General features: G+C 35.4%; 1 protein-coding gene across 3 annotated transcripts in view; it reads right to left on the bottom strand.

The window, feature by feature from the left end:
- LOC136030488 (deoxyribodipyrimidine photo-lyase-like) overlaps nucleotides 1-14,328 on the bottom strand; it is a 126,757-nt gene that overhangs the window by 109,638 nt on the left and 2,791 nt on the right. The window contains exons 1-2 of one of the 3 annotated variants that reach the window (XM_065709509.1): nucleotides 9,183-9,338; nucleotides 677-1,457 (exon numbers count right to left, since the gene is read on the bottom strand). In XM_065709509.1, coding sequence (XP_065565581.1) covers nucleotides 677-1,457; nucleotides 9,183-9,196 — 795 coding nt within the window. In that variant the 5' untranslated portion in view covers nucleotides 9,197-9,338. Of the gene's footprint in view, nucleotides 1-676; nucleotides 1,458-9,182; nucleotides 9,339-14,328 lie in introns of those variants that run through there. The other 2 variants (XM_065709507.1, XM_065709508.1) reach the window with 2 other exon arrangements.

Here is a 14,328-nt window from a genome sequence, read left to right as displayed (position 1 = left end):
TCTTAGAGATTTGAAAGTTTTATAGCCAAAACTCTATTTGGCTAGAACTTCTGTCAGAACCTTTCAATTTGTCCTCTCTCCATATCAAAACCTTAACACATCCTTATTTTATCTGGCCTATAAAGTAAATAAGGATTATATATTTGCAAATCAAGGCCCATTCTCTGCATGGATTTCATTATTTCATTATCTCATTTCTAGTTCATACAAAGCAGTCCAACATTTTCCTGGCACAAGTTGTTCTTATAAAAGCAACTAATTCATTGGAAATATTGTTGCTCTTTTTAACAATAAAATTCAAAGAATAAGATGTCTGAAAGATTTTTAAAAGAGTTTTCTAGCCAAAACTTTTTTACACCATTAGTACTTAAATTTGTTTCTACCCACCTGTCAAATTGCCCCCTTTTCCTGTCAGGACCTTTAGACATACTTTCTTTATCTGGCCTATAAAGTCAAAAAGATTAATGTGTTCATTTCTGGTTGATATAGAGCAGCCCAACAGATACTTGTCAAAGCAACTAATTCGTTAGAAATGTTGTGGAACTTTTTAACAATCAAAGTATCAAACAAACATGAACAAAAGGTTTTTCTAAGAAACCTGAAAAATTTGTCTAGCCAAAACTTTGCTGCTTCAAAAATACCTGACATTTTGAACCTTCCCCTTTGTAATACTTACTTTATCTGGCCTATAAAGTAAATAAGAATGATATGTTTGCACGTCTAGGCACATTTTCTTCAGGGTTGTCATTATTGTATCGTCTCTTTTCTTGATTTCTGGTTCATACAAAGCAGTCCAACATACTTTCTTGGCATTTGTTGCTCTTATCAAACCAACTAATTCCATGGAAATATTGTCACACTTTCTAACAATCAAAGTTGAAGAATAAGATGTCCGTAAGCTTTTTCTAAGAGATTTCAAAGAGTTCTCAAGCCAAAACTTTGTTGCGCCCCCTGTACTCAAATTTCCTTCTTCCAGTGGGCTCCAAAGAAAAACTGGTATAACAGAATCATAATTTTCACAGGCATCAAACAAGGCAGCATTATCCTTTAGTCTTAAGTCTCTTCTGAACCACAAAATACAAGCACCTCTTTTAACAGATTTGACCAGCCCTGGTATATAACTGTCTTGTTTCTTACTTCCACCTTTGTTTTTACGCTTACTCTTCCCACAAGACTCTAAGCTAGCATCCTTTAAACTATGATTTAAACAACTTAAACATGAAGTGGAAGAGTTCTGTAGACTATCAATATAACTCTCAGCAAGTGCAAAGAACAGTAAAGTAGCTTCTGATTCAGGATTAACACAAATTAAATTGTTGGTAATGTCCGCAACAGTATCTTTGATTTTACACTGACAAACAGCCTTGGTGATTTCACTTAAAGCATGTTCTGGGTCAAGCTTGCCCGATTTGATCTCCTCAATAATATTTTGTTTCACTTTTTCCATATTGTCATACCTAAAAAACAAAAGGTATGCTTACAAGTAATAAAATTACTAAAAAATATAAGAGCAAAAAAAAACCTTAATTAGATTATTCACATATATTCTAGCACTATATAACAAATATATGCCAAAGAAAAGAGGAACTAAACCCTCTTCTTTATTTGACTTAAATTGTTGTCTTTAGTTACATTGTCGTTTTCCTTTGTTATTATAAACTTTGTGCACATACCTAAGCAAAGAGGGCTCTACCACACAAAACTGCAAAATTCTGTAGTAAATAAATATCAAAACAAAATCCAGACGTAAAGTTTGGTTTTAAATTACATGAAAAATATTCTTGCCTGCCAGTGTATAATTAATATTGAACGGGATGCATCCTTTACCATTTGTAATCATTTAGAATCAGAATATGAACCATTATTCCCCCATATCCTAGCAATTTCGAATTGTGGTTCTACTGTAGTAACTTCGAATTGTAGTTGGGTACTTTGATGAACTGGACACCATCAATACCTTCTTACAGAGAGTGAGCTCACTGATATTTGTAGAGTATTTTTTTCAGTTTTCGGTTGATCGAGTACAAAACAATAAACTACCAAACAGACAGAGATTCAGTGACAAGAAAATGTACCTGATATCTCTTTTTTACAGCTCGACATCAATGCAGACCCACCAAGCTCTGGCGAGGTCATGTATGCAGCAAAAAAGCTATAAAATGGACAAGCTCCTGGCTTAGATGGAATCTCACTAGAAATATTGAAATATTCAATAAGAACACGCCTCTCAGTGTTGGTAGCCTTTTTAGCCAATCTATGAAATATAGGGAGGGTTTCTCATGAATGGACCAAGGGAATAATGATGAAAATCTTCAAAAAGGGAAACACAATGATGTGTGATAATTGGAGAGGTATCAACCTTCTGCCAGTACCGTGTAAACTATTGGCTTTTATTATCAAACACTATCAAAGCTTTTATTATTTTTATTGCAACCGGGTGCAATAGTATGCACCCGGCATAACTGCCCTGGTTGCCCCCCCCCCCTGGAATTGCTCTGGTATACAGAGCCATTCAAAATCAAACAGTTTGTGGTAAATCTGCTTCTCCCCGCTCATTTTTTTTTATCTTAAGACCCGAGACTCCTTTGCACTGCCTCCCCCCTGACTATGCTTGGCTGTATTTAAAACTAAGTTAAGTTGAATATAAAGAAGATGCATTTATAGAATGCCTGAAAAATACACCCTTCTTAAGTAAACTTACCTGAAGGGGAATGTTTTGTCCAGCAGGAGTCTATTCATAGAAAGCAAAGCAAGAAAATTATTTTCAAACAGTTCGTGGTAACGAACTGTAGTAAGGAGCGACCCGGCTCAATAGTAACCAAAACTCAAAAAATTGGAATTTTTATGCTAATAGCTACATCAAAAGAATCGCATTTTAATGCTGATTTTAAATATATAAGTTTCATAAAGTTTAGTCTTACTCATCAAAAGTTACGAGCCTGAGAAAATTTGTCTTATTTTAGAAAATAGGGGGAAACAACCCCTAAAAGTTGTAGAATCTTAACGAAAATCACAGCATCAGATTCAGCGTATCAGAGAACCTTGTTGTAGAAGTTTCAAGTTCCTATCTACAAAAATGTGGAATTTTCCATTTTTTGCCAGAAGGCAGATCACGGATGCGTGTTTATTTGTTTGTTTGTTTTTTTCCCAGGGGTGATCGTATCGACCCAGTGGTCCTAAAATCTTGCGAGAGGGCTAATTCTAACGGAAATGAAAAGTTCTAGTGCCCTTTTTAAGTGACAAAAAAATTGGAGGGCACCTAAGCCCCCTCCCACGCTAATTATTTTCCCAAAGTCACCGGATCAAAATTCTGAGATTGCCATTTTATTCAGCGTAGTCGAAAAATCATATAACTATGTCTTTGGGGACGACTTACTCCCCCAGAGTCCCCGTGGGAGGGGCTACAAGTTACAAACTTTGACCATTGCTTACATATAGTAATGGTTATTTGGAAGTGTACCGACGTTTTCAGGGGGATTTTTAGGTTGGGGCGGGGAATTGAGAAGAGGGGAATATATTGGGTGAACTTTCCTTGGAGGAATTTGTCATGGGGGAAGGAAATTTTCATAAAGGGAGCGTAGGATTTTCTAGCATTATTTAAAAAAAAAAAAACAATGAAAAAATAAATATGGAAAAAATTTTCAACTGAAAGCAATGAGAAGTATTAAAACTTAAAACGAACAGAAATTATTACACATATGATGGGCTTACCTCTTCCCAATACCCCGCTCTTTACGCTAAAGGATTTTTAGTAATTTCAACTATTTATTCTACGGCTTTTGTGATTCAGGGGTTATTCTCAAGAAATTGGGACAAAATTTAAGCTTTAGTGTAAAGAGCGAAGTACTGACGAGGGGGTGAGCCCTCTCATATACGCAATAAAAATATGAGAATACTGAAGTTCGTTACGTAAGCTAATTTGTAAGTTACGTATATCTTTTGCTAATAAAAACATGAAAAAATTAAAGTTCTAGTTGCCTTTTTAAGTAACCAAAAAATCGGAGGGCAACTAGGCCTCCTCCCCCGCTCCTTTTTTCTCAAAATCATTGGATCAAAACTATGAGAAAGCCATTTAGCAAAAAAAAAAAATATGCAAATTTTGTTTTAATTATTCATCTGCGGAGAGCCCAAATCAAAACATGCATTGATTCAAAAACATTCAGAAATTAAGTAAAAAAAAACAAATTTTTTTAACGGAAAGTAAGGAGCGGCATTAAAACTTAAAACAAACAGAAATTACTTCGTATATGAAAGGGGCTGCTTCCTCATGAACACCCCGCTCTTTACGCTAAAGTTTTTTACTGTTTTAAAAGATAGAGTTTAGAGAAAGAGTCAAACTTTAGCGTAAAGAGCGGGGCGTTGATGAGGAAGCAGCCCCTTTCATATACGAAGTAATTTCTGTTCGTTTTAAGTTTTAATGCCGCTCCTTACTTTCCGTTAAAAAAACTTGTTTTGTTTTTTTACTTAATTTTAACAGCATCCAAAATGAAACTTTTCCCATGATTCAAAATACATTTATTCTGCTGTAACAGTACCTAGCTTTCCTTGGGAGCATTAGAGAAAGCTATATTCCTTCCTCCCAACATTACAAGTCAAAACCTCTGACATAGTTATATTGGCATCTTTAAGCAGTTGCCCCTCTACCACTCATCAAAAGAAAATCCGTCAATATCCCTGCCTTATATATTTTCTAAACATCTTAAAACTAAATTAACTGAAACTTCTCTTATCTTTACTAGATTAATGCATCATAAATATATCAATAATAAATTACATATAAAAAAAACTGCTTAGAAGGCCCATGATTTGTTTTAAACATGTTTTAATACATTTGTTGAACAAAAATTTACCTTGCACCTCTCCCCTTTCTACATTTCTGAGAATTGGTGTCCATGTGTGAAGGAACCATTCTATGAAGATTACTTAGCTAAATATGATATATGGAAAACATTTTCTAGTCACTGATGACTGATAGAAAACTAGCAGCAATTGTTATAACATCCTTTATGTAGACCTTTTATTTTTGTGCCCAAGAGTTGCATACCAAAGTTAGCCATTTCATTTCGAGTAATATGAATGATTGACTGTATTTAAAGCCATTTTTCAGGCCGTATACATACTAAACAACAACAAACAAACTAAATCATGTAACACTCGACTTTCGAATAATAAGACCCTTCCAGACAAAATTTCCCACTGCTACTATATTTACTTTCGACGTCGACTTCAAAGTTCCAAGAAGGGGCTCACGACCACCCACCCCAAGAAAGCTCCCTCTTAGCTCTTTTAGCCCTGACACCTGAAAAGAAAATGGTCCAGCCCATCAAGATCACCGCAAATCGGGCAAGTATACTGCATTTCCGGGTGACACCTTTTTTTCCAAGCACTATAAAGAGGGAGACAATTTGCTCGCATCTGCATCCATGACCTCAGAGATTCTTTGGGAATCCCTAATTTAAAACAAAACTCTTCACCATAATTTTATTTCACCTTATAATAAGAACATAAGCTTTCCGACTGGCTAAGGTCGTTCCACCATTTCTGAATTTCTTGATCTTCCAGCCTTGTTTGGATCTCTGACAGAAAAACTTTGTGATCTGAGATTGGACCATCTCCTCCATTCCACGCATACGATAAACCTGTGCTGTCCAGTTTTGTGACATGGAAGGGCCGTAACACATTTATGTGCTTCTTTAAGTCACCTATTCCCGAAAAATTACTGTTCCTGAACAGCATTGCCATTGCTGCTTTTCCTCGATTTGCCATCTTCGAAATATGATTGCTCTGTCTTCTGTTCAATGTTAGATAGAATCCTAAATATATTGCCTGAAACCCAACCTTCACAGCTTCACCATTCAAATTAAAACTCTCTTCATCTTTATTCCCTGTTTATTGTCTATGGCAAAAAATCATCACCTCTGTCTATTTTGTGTTAATTTCCAGTTTATTTTCCTCTAAATATTCAGCTGTCAAATGCAACAGAGTTTGTAGCTCCGAACGGGATCTGGCGACCAAGGCAATATCATCAGCAAAAAGAAGTAATAGTTTATTCCCAAGGTGTACAACTGGCACCCACTCTTTTCAAGGTATTCGGCAAGATCATTTGTAAAATAACAAAAAGTTTCGGTGATAGGGTACTACCCTGTTTTACACCTTTTTACGTTAAAAAAAAAACTCTAGATTTACTGCTTCCTGCTATCTTTACCACATTTCTGGTCAAATAATACATCGAAAGAAGAACCCTTAAAAAGAATGGCGGAATTCCTGTTCCTAAAAGCGTTCAAAACAGAATTATACGGTCAACAGTAATATGCAGTCCTGCTTGGAGAAGTCCCATGAATTAAGTGTTTGTACACACAGCCATTTCTAGGGTTGGCGGTGCCTGGGAGAAAGTTAATTACAGCACCCTGTCCCAACTCAAATGTAAGCAAAAAGAGCCAAATCAAAAGGATAATTTTATCAAAGTTGGAAACCCCCAAGTAGCACTGACAGCCGGCATAACTGCCCTGGTTGCCCCCCCTGGAATTGCTCTGGTATACAGAGCCATTCAAAATCAAACAGTTCGTGGTAACGAACTGTAGTAAGGAGCGACCCGGCTCAATAGTAACCGAAACTCTAAAAAATGGAATTTTGATACCAATAGTTACATCAAAAGAATCGCATTTTAATCCTGATTTTAAATATATAAGTTTCATCAAGATCAGTTATACCCATCAAAAGTTACGAGCCTGAGAAAATTTGCCTCATTTTAGAAAATAGGGGAAAACACCCCCTAAAAGTCATACAATCTTAACGAAAATCACACCATCAGATTCAGCGTATCAGAGAACCTTAATGTAGAAGTTTCAAGCGTCTATCTACAAAAATGTGAAATTTCGCATTTTTTGCCAGAAGACAGATCACGACGGATGCGTGTTTATTTGTTTTTTTGTTGTTGTTTTTTTCCCAGGGGTGATCGTATCGACTGAGTGGTCCTAGAATGTCGTGAGAGGGCTCATTCTAACGGAAATTTAAAGTTCTAGTGCCCTTTTTAAGTGACCGAAAAAATTTGAGGGCACCTAGACCCCCTCCCACGCTCATTTTTTCCCAAAAGTCACCGGATCAAAATTCTGAGATAGCCATTTCATTCACCATAGTCGAAAAACCTAATAACAATGTTTTTAGGGATGACTTACTCGCCCGCAGTCCCCGTAGGAGGGGCTGCAAGTTACAAAGTTTGACCTGTGTTTACATATAGTAATGGTTACTGGGAAGTGTACAGACGTTTTCAGGGGGATTTTTTAGATTTAGGGGGGAGAGTTGGGGGGTTACGTGGGAGGATATTTTCATGGAGGAACTTCTCATGGGGGAAGAGAATTTCAATGAAGGGGGGACTGGATTTTCTAGCATTATTTGAAAAAAAAAACAATGAAAAAATAAATATGAAAAGTTTTTTCTACTGAAAGTAAGGAGCAGCATTAAAATTATTACGCATATGAGGGGTTTACCTCCTCGTAATACCTCATTCTTTACGCTAAAGTATTTTTAGTAATTTCAATTATTTATTCTACGGCCTTTGCGATTCAGAGGTCATTCTTAAGGAACTGGGACATTTAAGCTTTAGTGTAAAGAGCGAGGTATTGACGAGGGTTGAACCCCCTCATATACGCAATAAAAACATACGAATATAGAATTTCGTAAGTTAATTCGTACTTACGAATTAACGTAAGTTAATTCGCAAGTTACGTATAATTTTTACCAATGAAAACGTTTGTAAAAAATTAAAAGTTCTAGTTGCCTTTTTAGGTAATAAAAATTGGAGGGGAACTATGCCTCCTCTCTCACTCCTTTTTTGTCAAAATCTTCCGATTAATTGCAATTAATTAATATGCAATTTTGCTTTAATCATTTATGTGCGGAGAGCCAAGATCAAAACATGCATTAATTCAAAAACGTCCAGAAATTAAATAAAAAAAAACAAGTTTTATTAAATGAAAGTAATAAGCAACATTAAAACTTAAAACGAACAGAAATTACTCCGCATACGAAAGGGGCATTTTCTCCTCAACGCCCCGCTCTTTACGCTAAAGTTTCTTACTGTTTTAAAAAGTAGTAAGTAGAAAAGAGAAAGAGTCAAACTTTAGCGTAAAGAGCGGGGCGTTGAGGAGGAAAAGCCCCTTTCATATGCGGAGTAATTTCTGTTCGTTTTAAGTTTTAATGTTGCTCCTTACTTTCATTTAAAAAAACTTGTTTTTTTTATTTAATATTGTACCAGATTCGAGATGCACCAGATACACATATGCAAAAAGAGCATCATGGTTTTAGAGCCGGCAGACCGTGTTCTGACTTAATTTTTGTACTGAGAACGCTTGTTAAGGAATCAAAAGAATGGAACAACAAGGCTATATATACTACTTATTGACTTCGAGAAGGCGTTTGACTTGGCTGACCAATAATGTTTCTGGAGAGTCCTCAAGTATTATGAGGTACCAGAGAAACTAGTGAGTATGTACTTAATACAAAGAGATTGAGTGATGCGTTGAGACCGAGAACAGCACAACCATATTTTTCAAGATCATGTCTGTCGTGATTTCAGGATGTGTACATTCCCCAATTTATAATTTGCTCTAAGGCCATTATTTCATATTATAAAAATTTTACCCAGTTGTTAATCATTCGTTGCTAAGGGGCCTGTGTCGGCGCTGCGGGTATAGCACAAAAGTAAGCAGTAAGCAACTATCTGATGTAGCTTTCACGGACAACATAGTCTTGTTATAGGATTCTAAACAGAGGTTACAACAGCAGCTTGACATAGTTATGAACAAAATTCGCAAACGGAGCTAAATCCATTTATTTAGACAGTGAAAAAAAACAAGTACAAAAGTCCAAATTTTTCGCTCACATATACAGCAAATGTCATTAGTAGAATTACAGTAATTCTACTGATGAAGGTCGCTGTATCTATGATCGAAATATTTGTTTTAACTGTTTTTCTAAACTGTTTTTTTTTTTTTTTCACTATCTAAATAAATATATTTAGCCCCGTTTGAAAAAGCATTGGTTCGTAAAAGAATGGAAGAGTGGTCTAAGAAAAAAGTACCAAATTTAAGGTGTTATCTCGAAAATATGTGACACAGTTATAGAAAATATCGGGCTAACCACTAACGTCGACAAATCAAAGATCATGTCCATCAAAAACTCACCACTGGCTCTGCATCACAAGAATACCAATATAGAACAGGTGAAGGATTTCAACCAAAATTAAACGCAGGATAGGTAAGTCAATTGGAGCTTCTAATAGATTAAAGCCCAGCAGACAGGAGCAGCAAACATCCTTTGCGAGTGAAGTTACGTCGCTTCAATATGCCCTCCATACTCCTCTACGCTATTGAGTCCTGGAGAATTAAGGAACAGCTCGAAAAGAGAATTCTTGCATTCAAAAATATGTGCCTAAGGAGAATTTTATATATAAGCTGGCAACAGAGAGTCAGCAACTCTAAAGTTCGTATTAGAACCATCCGCCCTCTCATTACTGCTGTTATAAGGAAGAAGAGGCGGACATATTTAGGACATGTACTCCACATAAAAGAAAGCCTCCGTCCTCGGACAGCCTAAAACTGGAAACCAGGCGACAAAAGAAGACAAGGTTGTCCAAAGAACACTTAGCGACGAACTTCTGACCAAGATATGAGGACGGCTAAAATAAGAGACCCGAGTTACGAGGTCCTTCTAAATATGAAATTTCATTAAGATCCGATCACTCCTTCGTAAGTTAAAAATACCTCATTTTTTCTAATTTTTTTAGAATTAACCTTCTCCCCAAAATCCCACAAAGAGAGTGGATCCGTTCCGGTTATGCCAATCACGCCAATTACATATTTTTCCCACCAAGTTTCATCCTGATCCCTCCACTCTAAGCGTTTTCCAAGATTTTAGGTCCCCCCCCCAACTCCCCGCAATGTCATCGAACCAAGTCGGGATTTAAAATAAGAGCTCTGAGACACGATATCTTTCCAAACCTCATATTTCATTAAGATCCGATCACTCTTTCGTAAGTTAAAAATACCTCATTTTTCTAATTTTTCAGAATTAACCCTCCCCCCTCCAACTCCCACATAGAGAGCGGATCCGTTCCAATTATGTCAATCACGTATCTAGGACTTGTGATCATTTTTCCAAACAAGTTTCATCCCGATCCCTCCACTCTAACCGTTCTCCAAGATTTTAGGCTCCCCCCCCCCAACTCCCCCAATGTCACCGGATCCGGCCGGGATTCAAAATAAGAGCTCTGAGACACGATACCTTTCCAAACATCAAATTTCATTAAGATCCGATCACCCGTTTGTAAGTTAAAAATGCCTCATTTTTTCTAATTTTTCCGATTTAACCGTTCCCTACTCTCCCCCCCCCCCCAAATGGTCGAATCGGGGAAACAACAATTTTAATATAATCCGGTCTGGTTCCTGATATGCCTGCCAAATTTCATCGTCCTAGCTTATCTGGAAGTGCCTAAAGTAGCAAAACCAGGACAGACAGACCAACAGAATTTGCGATTGCTTTGTGTGACTTGGTAGATACCAAGTGCCATAAAAACGCGTATATACACTTTTCAGTTTCCAAGAAAATCGTCTTCAATTTTTTTCAAGTTCTGCAGCACTTTTCCCATCCATTGCACAACAATAGACACAGGATTGAAGTGAAAAGTTATAAGGATTGGTTTTTGACATATTCTTTCCAATTATTCAATTAAAATACATACCAAAATTTCAACTTCGGTTGCTTCAACTTTGGCAAAAGGGGCAAAGTACTGTTGATACATTTTTGCCCCCAAAAAATATTTGCAGGGGATTTTATTTGAAAATTCTTGCATACACCATTCGATTCATCTCTTTAAGCTGAATTCAGTGGTTAATCTAACTCAGAAAGTGACTTTTTATGTAGCCTATATACGCGTTTTTATCTTTGGACGGCCGACCGGATGGCAGCAATAATTTTGACGTACTGGTTAATTATAGTCTAAAATTTGATGCCCAGACGACTATTGAAACAAGTAAAAGGGTCCTTGTGCTTTTTAAAAACATTATGATGTGGTTGCGTATACTCAGTGTTAACACAGGTAGAACGCTCCATGAAAATTTCTTGTGCAACTTTTTTAGTTTTTATTTTACAGCCAACGAGATTTTGACAATTTGACTCTTTCATGTCGCAAAAAGACACGACTGCTAATAATGAGAGCAATCTGTACCACATCTAATAGGCAAATGGTATCAAACAAAGACAATTTAAATGAACTAACAACCACTGTGATTACAATACAACTACAATAATACAAATGGCAAAAGTTCCATTATTATTTACTTTTTCCTTGTTTAAAATAAAGTCTAGTAAGCAAACTGAGCAAAAAAACCTTAATGTCAATGCATAAAGGTACCACTCGGTTTATTTTTCTTTTCTAAGATCTTAGAAAATTATAGGCTATAAGCAAAAAAAAAATCTTAGTATCAACATATAAAGGTCCCATTGCGTTTATTTCTCCTTGTCTGAAACAGAGTCTAGAAAGTAACATAAGCAGAAAAATTTTTGATTGCAATAAATAAAGGCTCTACTCACTTTATATTTTCTTTTCGTAAAATATAGCCCTAGTCTAGAAAACATTCTGAACTAAAAAAAAGAGTATAGAAAACAATCTAAGCAAAAGAAAAATTCTTAACTGCAATACATAAGGTCTCATTTAGTTTATTTTTTTGTGTCTAAAATAGACTCAAGAAAACAATCTGGACCAAAGTTGTTTTTTTTATGGTATACTTCATCTTTGGGTCAAAACTGGGATCTTCAATTCCATTGACACATACTAATTATCAAATTTCGATTAGCCTCCTAAGAGTAGCAAGAGATCCAATATTAAGTTTTTTATTCATCACAGATCAATAAAAAAACATACAGAATTTTCACTACAAATAATTAATCAAAAAGTAAGAGACAGATTACTTTCCACAGAGATACAACTAAAGTGTTTGTTATCCATGATACAAAAATTTCAAAATCATCAGAATTTTGACCTTTTGTGCAACATGGAAGAGGAATGCTAAAGTACCATAGCGTCCATTTAGAAAATAAGTTACAGCTTCCTTACTTATAGCCTAATGTAAATGACAGCTATAATTATTTGAAATTAATATATAAACTAAAGTATACAAAAAAATGTATCAGCCTCAAAATACTCATCAAGGCTAAAAAATATGATTAAAAGAAAGAAAGAAAACATTTTCTGCTAAAGAAAATATGATAAATGCGCCATTAAAAACAAAATATTAGTGAGGTTTGAATTGCTCAACTGAATCTTTTCTTGGCATTTGAAAATAAAGTGAGTTAAAAAAAACTATTTTAACCCACTTTCAGTATTGCAGTATGCTTCGCCACTTAAAGCTTTATTATAGAACCAAAACCAAGGTGCAAAAAAGCAACCCCACTCTGAAGATGGAGAAGAGGCCATTGAAGTATAATTTAGAAATTTTTTCTTAATTAAAAGTTTAAAAATAGGCTACAGAAAAAATAAACAATTTTCGACTACTTTTTTAATTTTCTTTTGTTACCTCACTGCCATTTGTTGGGAATTGAATGTTTTCTAATTGGATTTAGCAAATCAATGTACCATTAAGAGTCTTGTACTGAGCGCGTTTTAAATGTAATACTTATTCATGGCATGCACGTCTGCAAAAGATTGTTTAGAGGGGCTCAAACTCTGGTGGGGGGATTCTTATTAAACCCCAATAAGTAGGTGAATCACGTACAAATTACAAAAAATACAGTAAACTAAGGTAAACTGAAAGTAAGGAGCAAAAATTAAAACTTAAAAGGAACAGAAATTACTCCGCATATGAAAGGGGCTTTTCCTCCTCTACACCTGCTCTTTATGCTAAAGTTTTTTACTGTTTTAAAAAGTAGAATTAAGAAAAAGAGTCAAACTTTAGCATAAAGAGTTGGACGTAGAGGAGGAAAAGCCCTTTTCATATACGGAGTAATTTCTATTTGTTTTAAGTTATAATGTCGCTCCTTACTTTCAGTTAAAAAACTTGTTTTTTTTATTTAATCTTACAAGGATCAATCTTGGGACTCTTTCTTATCATCATTTTCCATGATTGAGTAAAGACTTCCCTGTCAGAAGCTGGTATCATCAAGTTTTCAGACAACACTTGGCTCTTCTTTCCACTGCCTTTGCTTGACATTTTGTATAGTAAAATTGATAATTCAATTCTTGAATTTTTGGCATTTTCTCAACAAAATCTGTTAACCCTTATTTTTTCTATAACTTCTTTTGTAGCCGTTTCTAAGCACCCATCAATTGAAGAAAAGAATCAAATCACAATTAGATGAGACTTAATAGTTGTACCAGTAGCTGCAACTTAGTAAAGGACAAACCACAGCCCATAGTAAAAAAAAATTAAAACAAATGTTTAGAAAAAAAACTGCCAAGTGAAAAATATTGCCATATGACAATGATTCAGAAATGGTAACTATTATTTCAGTTCGTCTTAAAACTAAAAGTTTATTGCAAAAAGAAATTTATGGTGATTTCACAAAAAAAGCCTGAAATCCCTTGAAAATGCAATCTGATCAAAACGAAAAGTGTAACATTGGAAACATCATGATCAAAAACCTTGTGTAGGAAAATTACACCCTCCCCCCCCCCCCATTGAACAATAAGGAAAATCACTTTCTTGCATGAGTAGCACAGATCTGTCTCCTGTTATTTTTTTTGTTTTTATCCAGGACTAGCAGGCTACCAGAAAATCATAGAGAGATGCTTAACGGCTCATTCAAAAGCTGTTCCTCCTATATATGTGCTTTTTATAAATTCCACCATCTGCAAGTGCCATTTCTGAAGGGGTGGGGCTATAGAACATTGTTATCAGATTTTTAATAGCTCATGTAAAAGATATTGTTCATATCTACGTTTTTCCTATAAATTTCACCATCTGCAAGCTCTAAATGGCACTAAAAAAGGCACTTTTGGTGCCATGTCTCAAGTGGAAAAGCTGGGGCTAGTGGGCTACCAGAATTTTTTAAAGTGATGTTTAATGGCTTTTAAAAACTAGCCTTTTGCTCATATCTATGTGATTTTTATCAATTATACCATCTGTATGTGCAATATAGCACTAAAAACAACACTTTTGCTGTCAATTCTTAAGTAGAAAAGCTTAGAAGTATAAAACGGTATCATTGTAATAATTATGGTCCAAAACCCTTAACTGGTGGTTTGCAAAAACACCTCCTGTATCTTCCTCCTCCAAGCCCCCCAAATGTTGCAATTGTTTATTGATTTTATTTTTTTTATTACAATGGATCTTT

Source organism: Artemia franciscana, chromosome 8 (assembly GCF_032884065.1).
Source record: "Artemia franciscana chromosome 8, ASM3288406v1, whole genome shotgun sequence".
NCBI classification, from domain to species: Eukaryota; Metazoa; Arthropoda; class Branchiopoda; order Anostraca; family Artemiidae; genus Artemia; species Artemia franciscana.
This window is presented reverse-complemented; position numbering and strand designations above follow the sequence as displayed.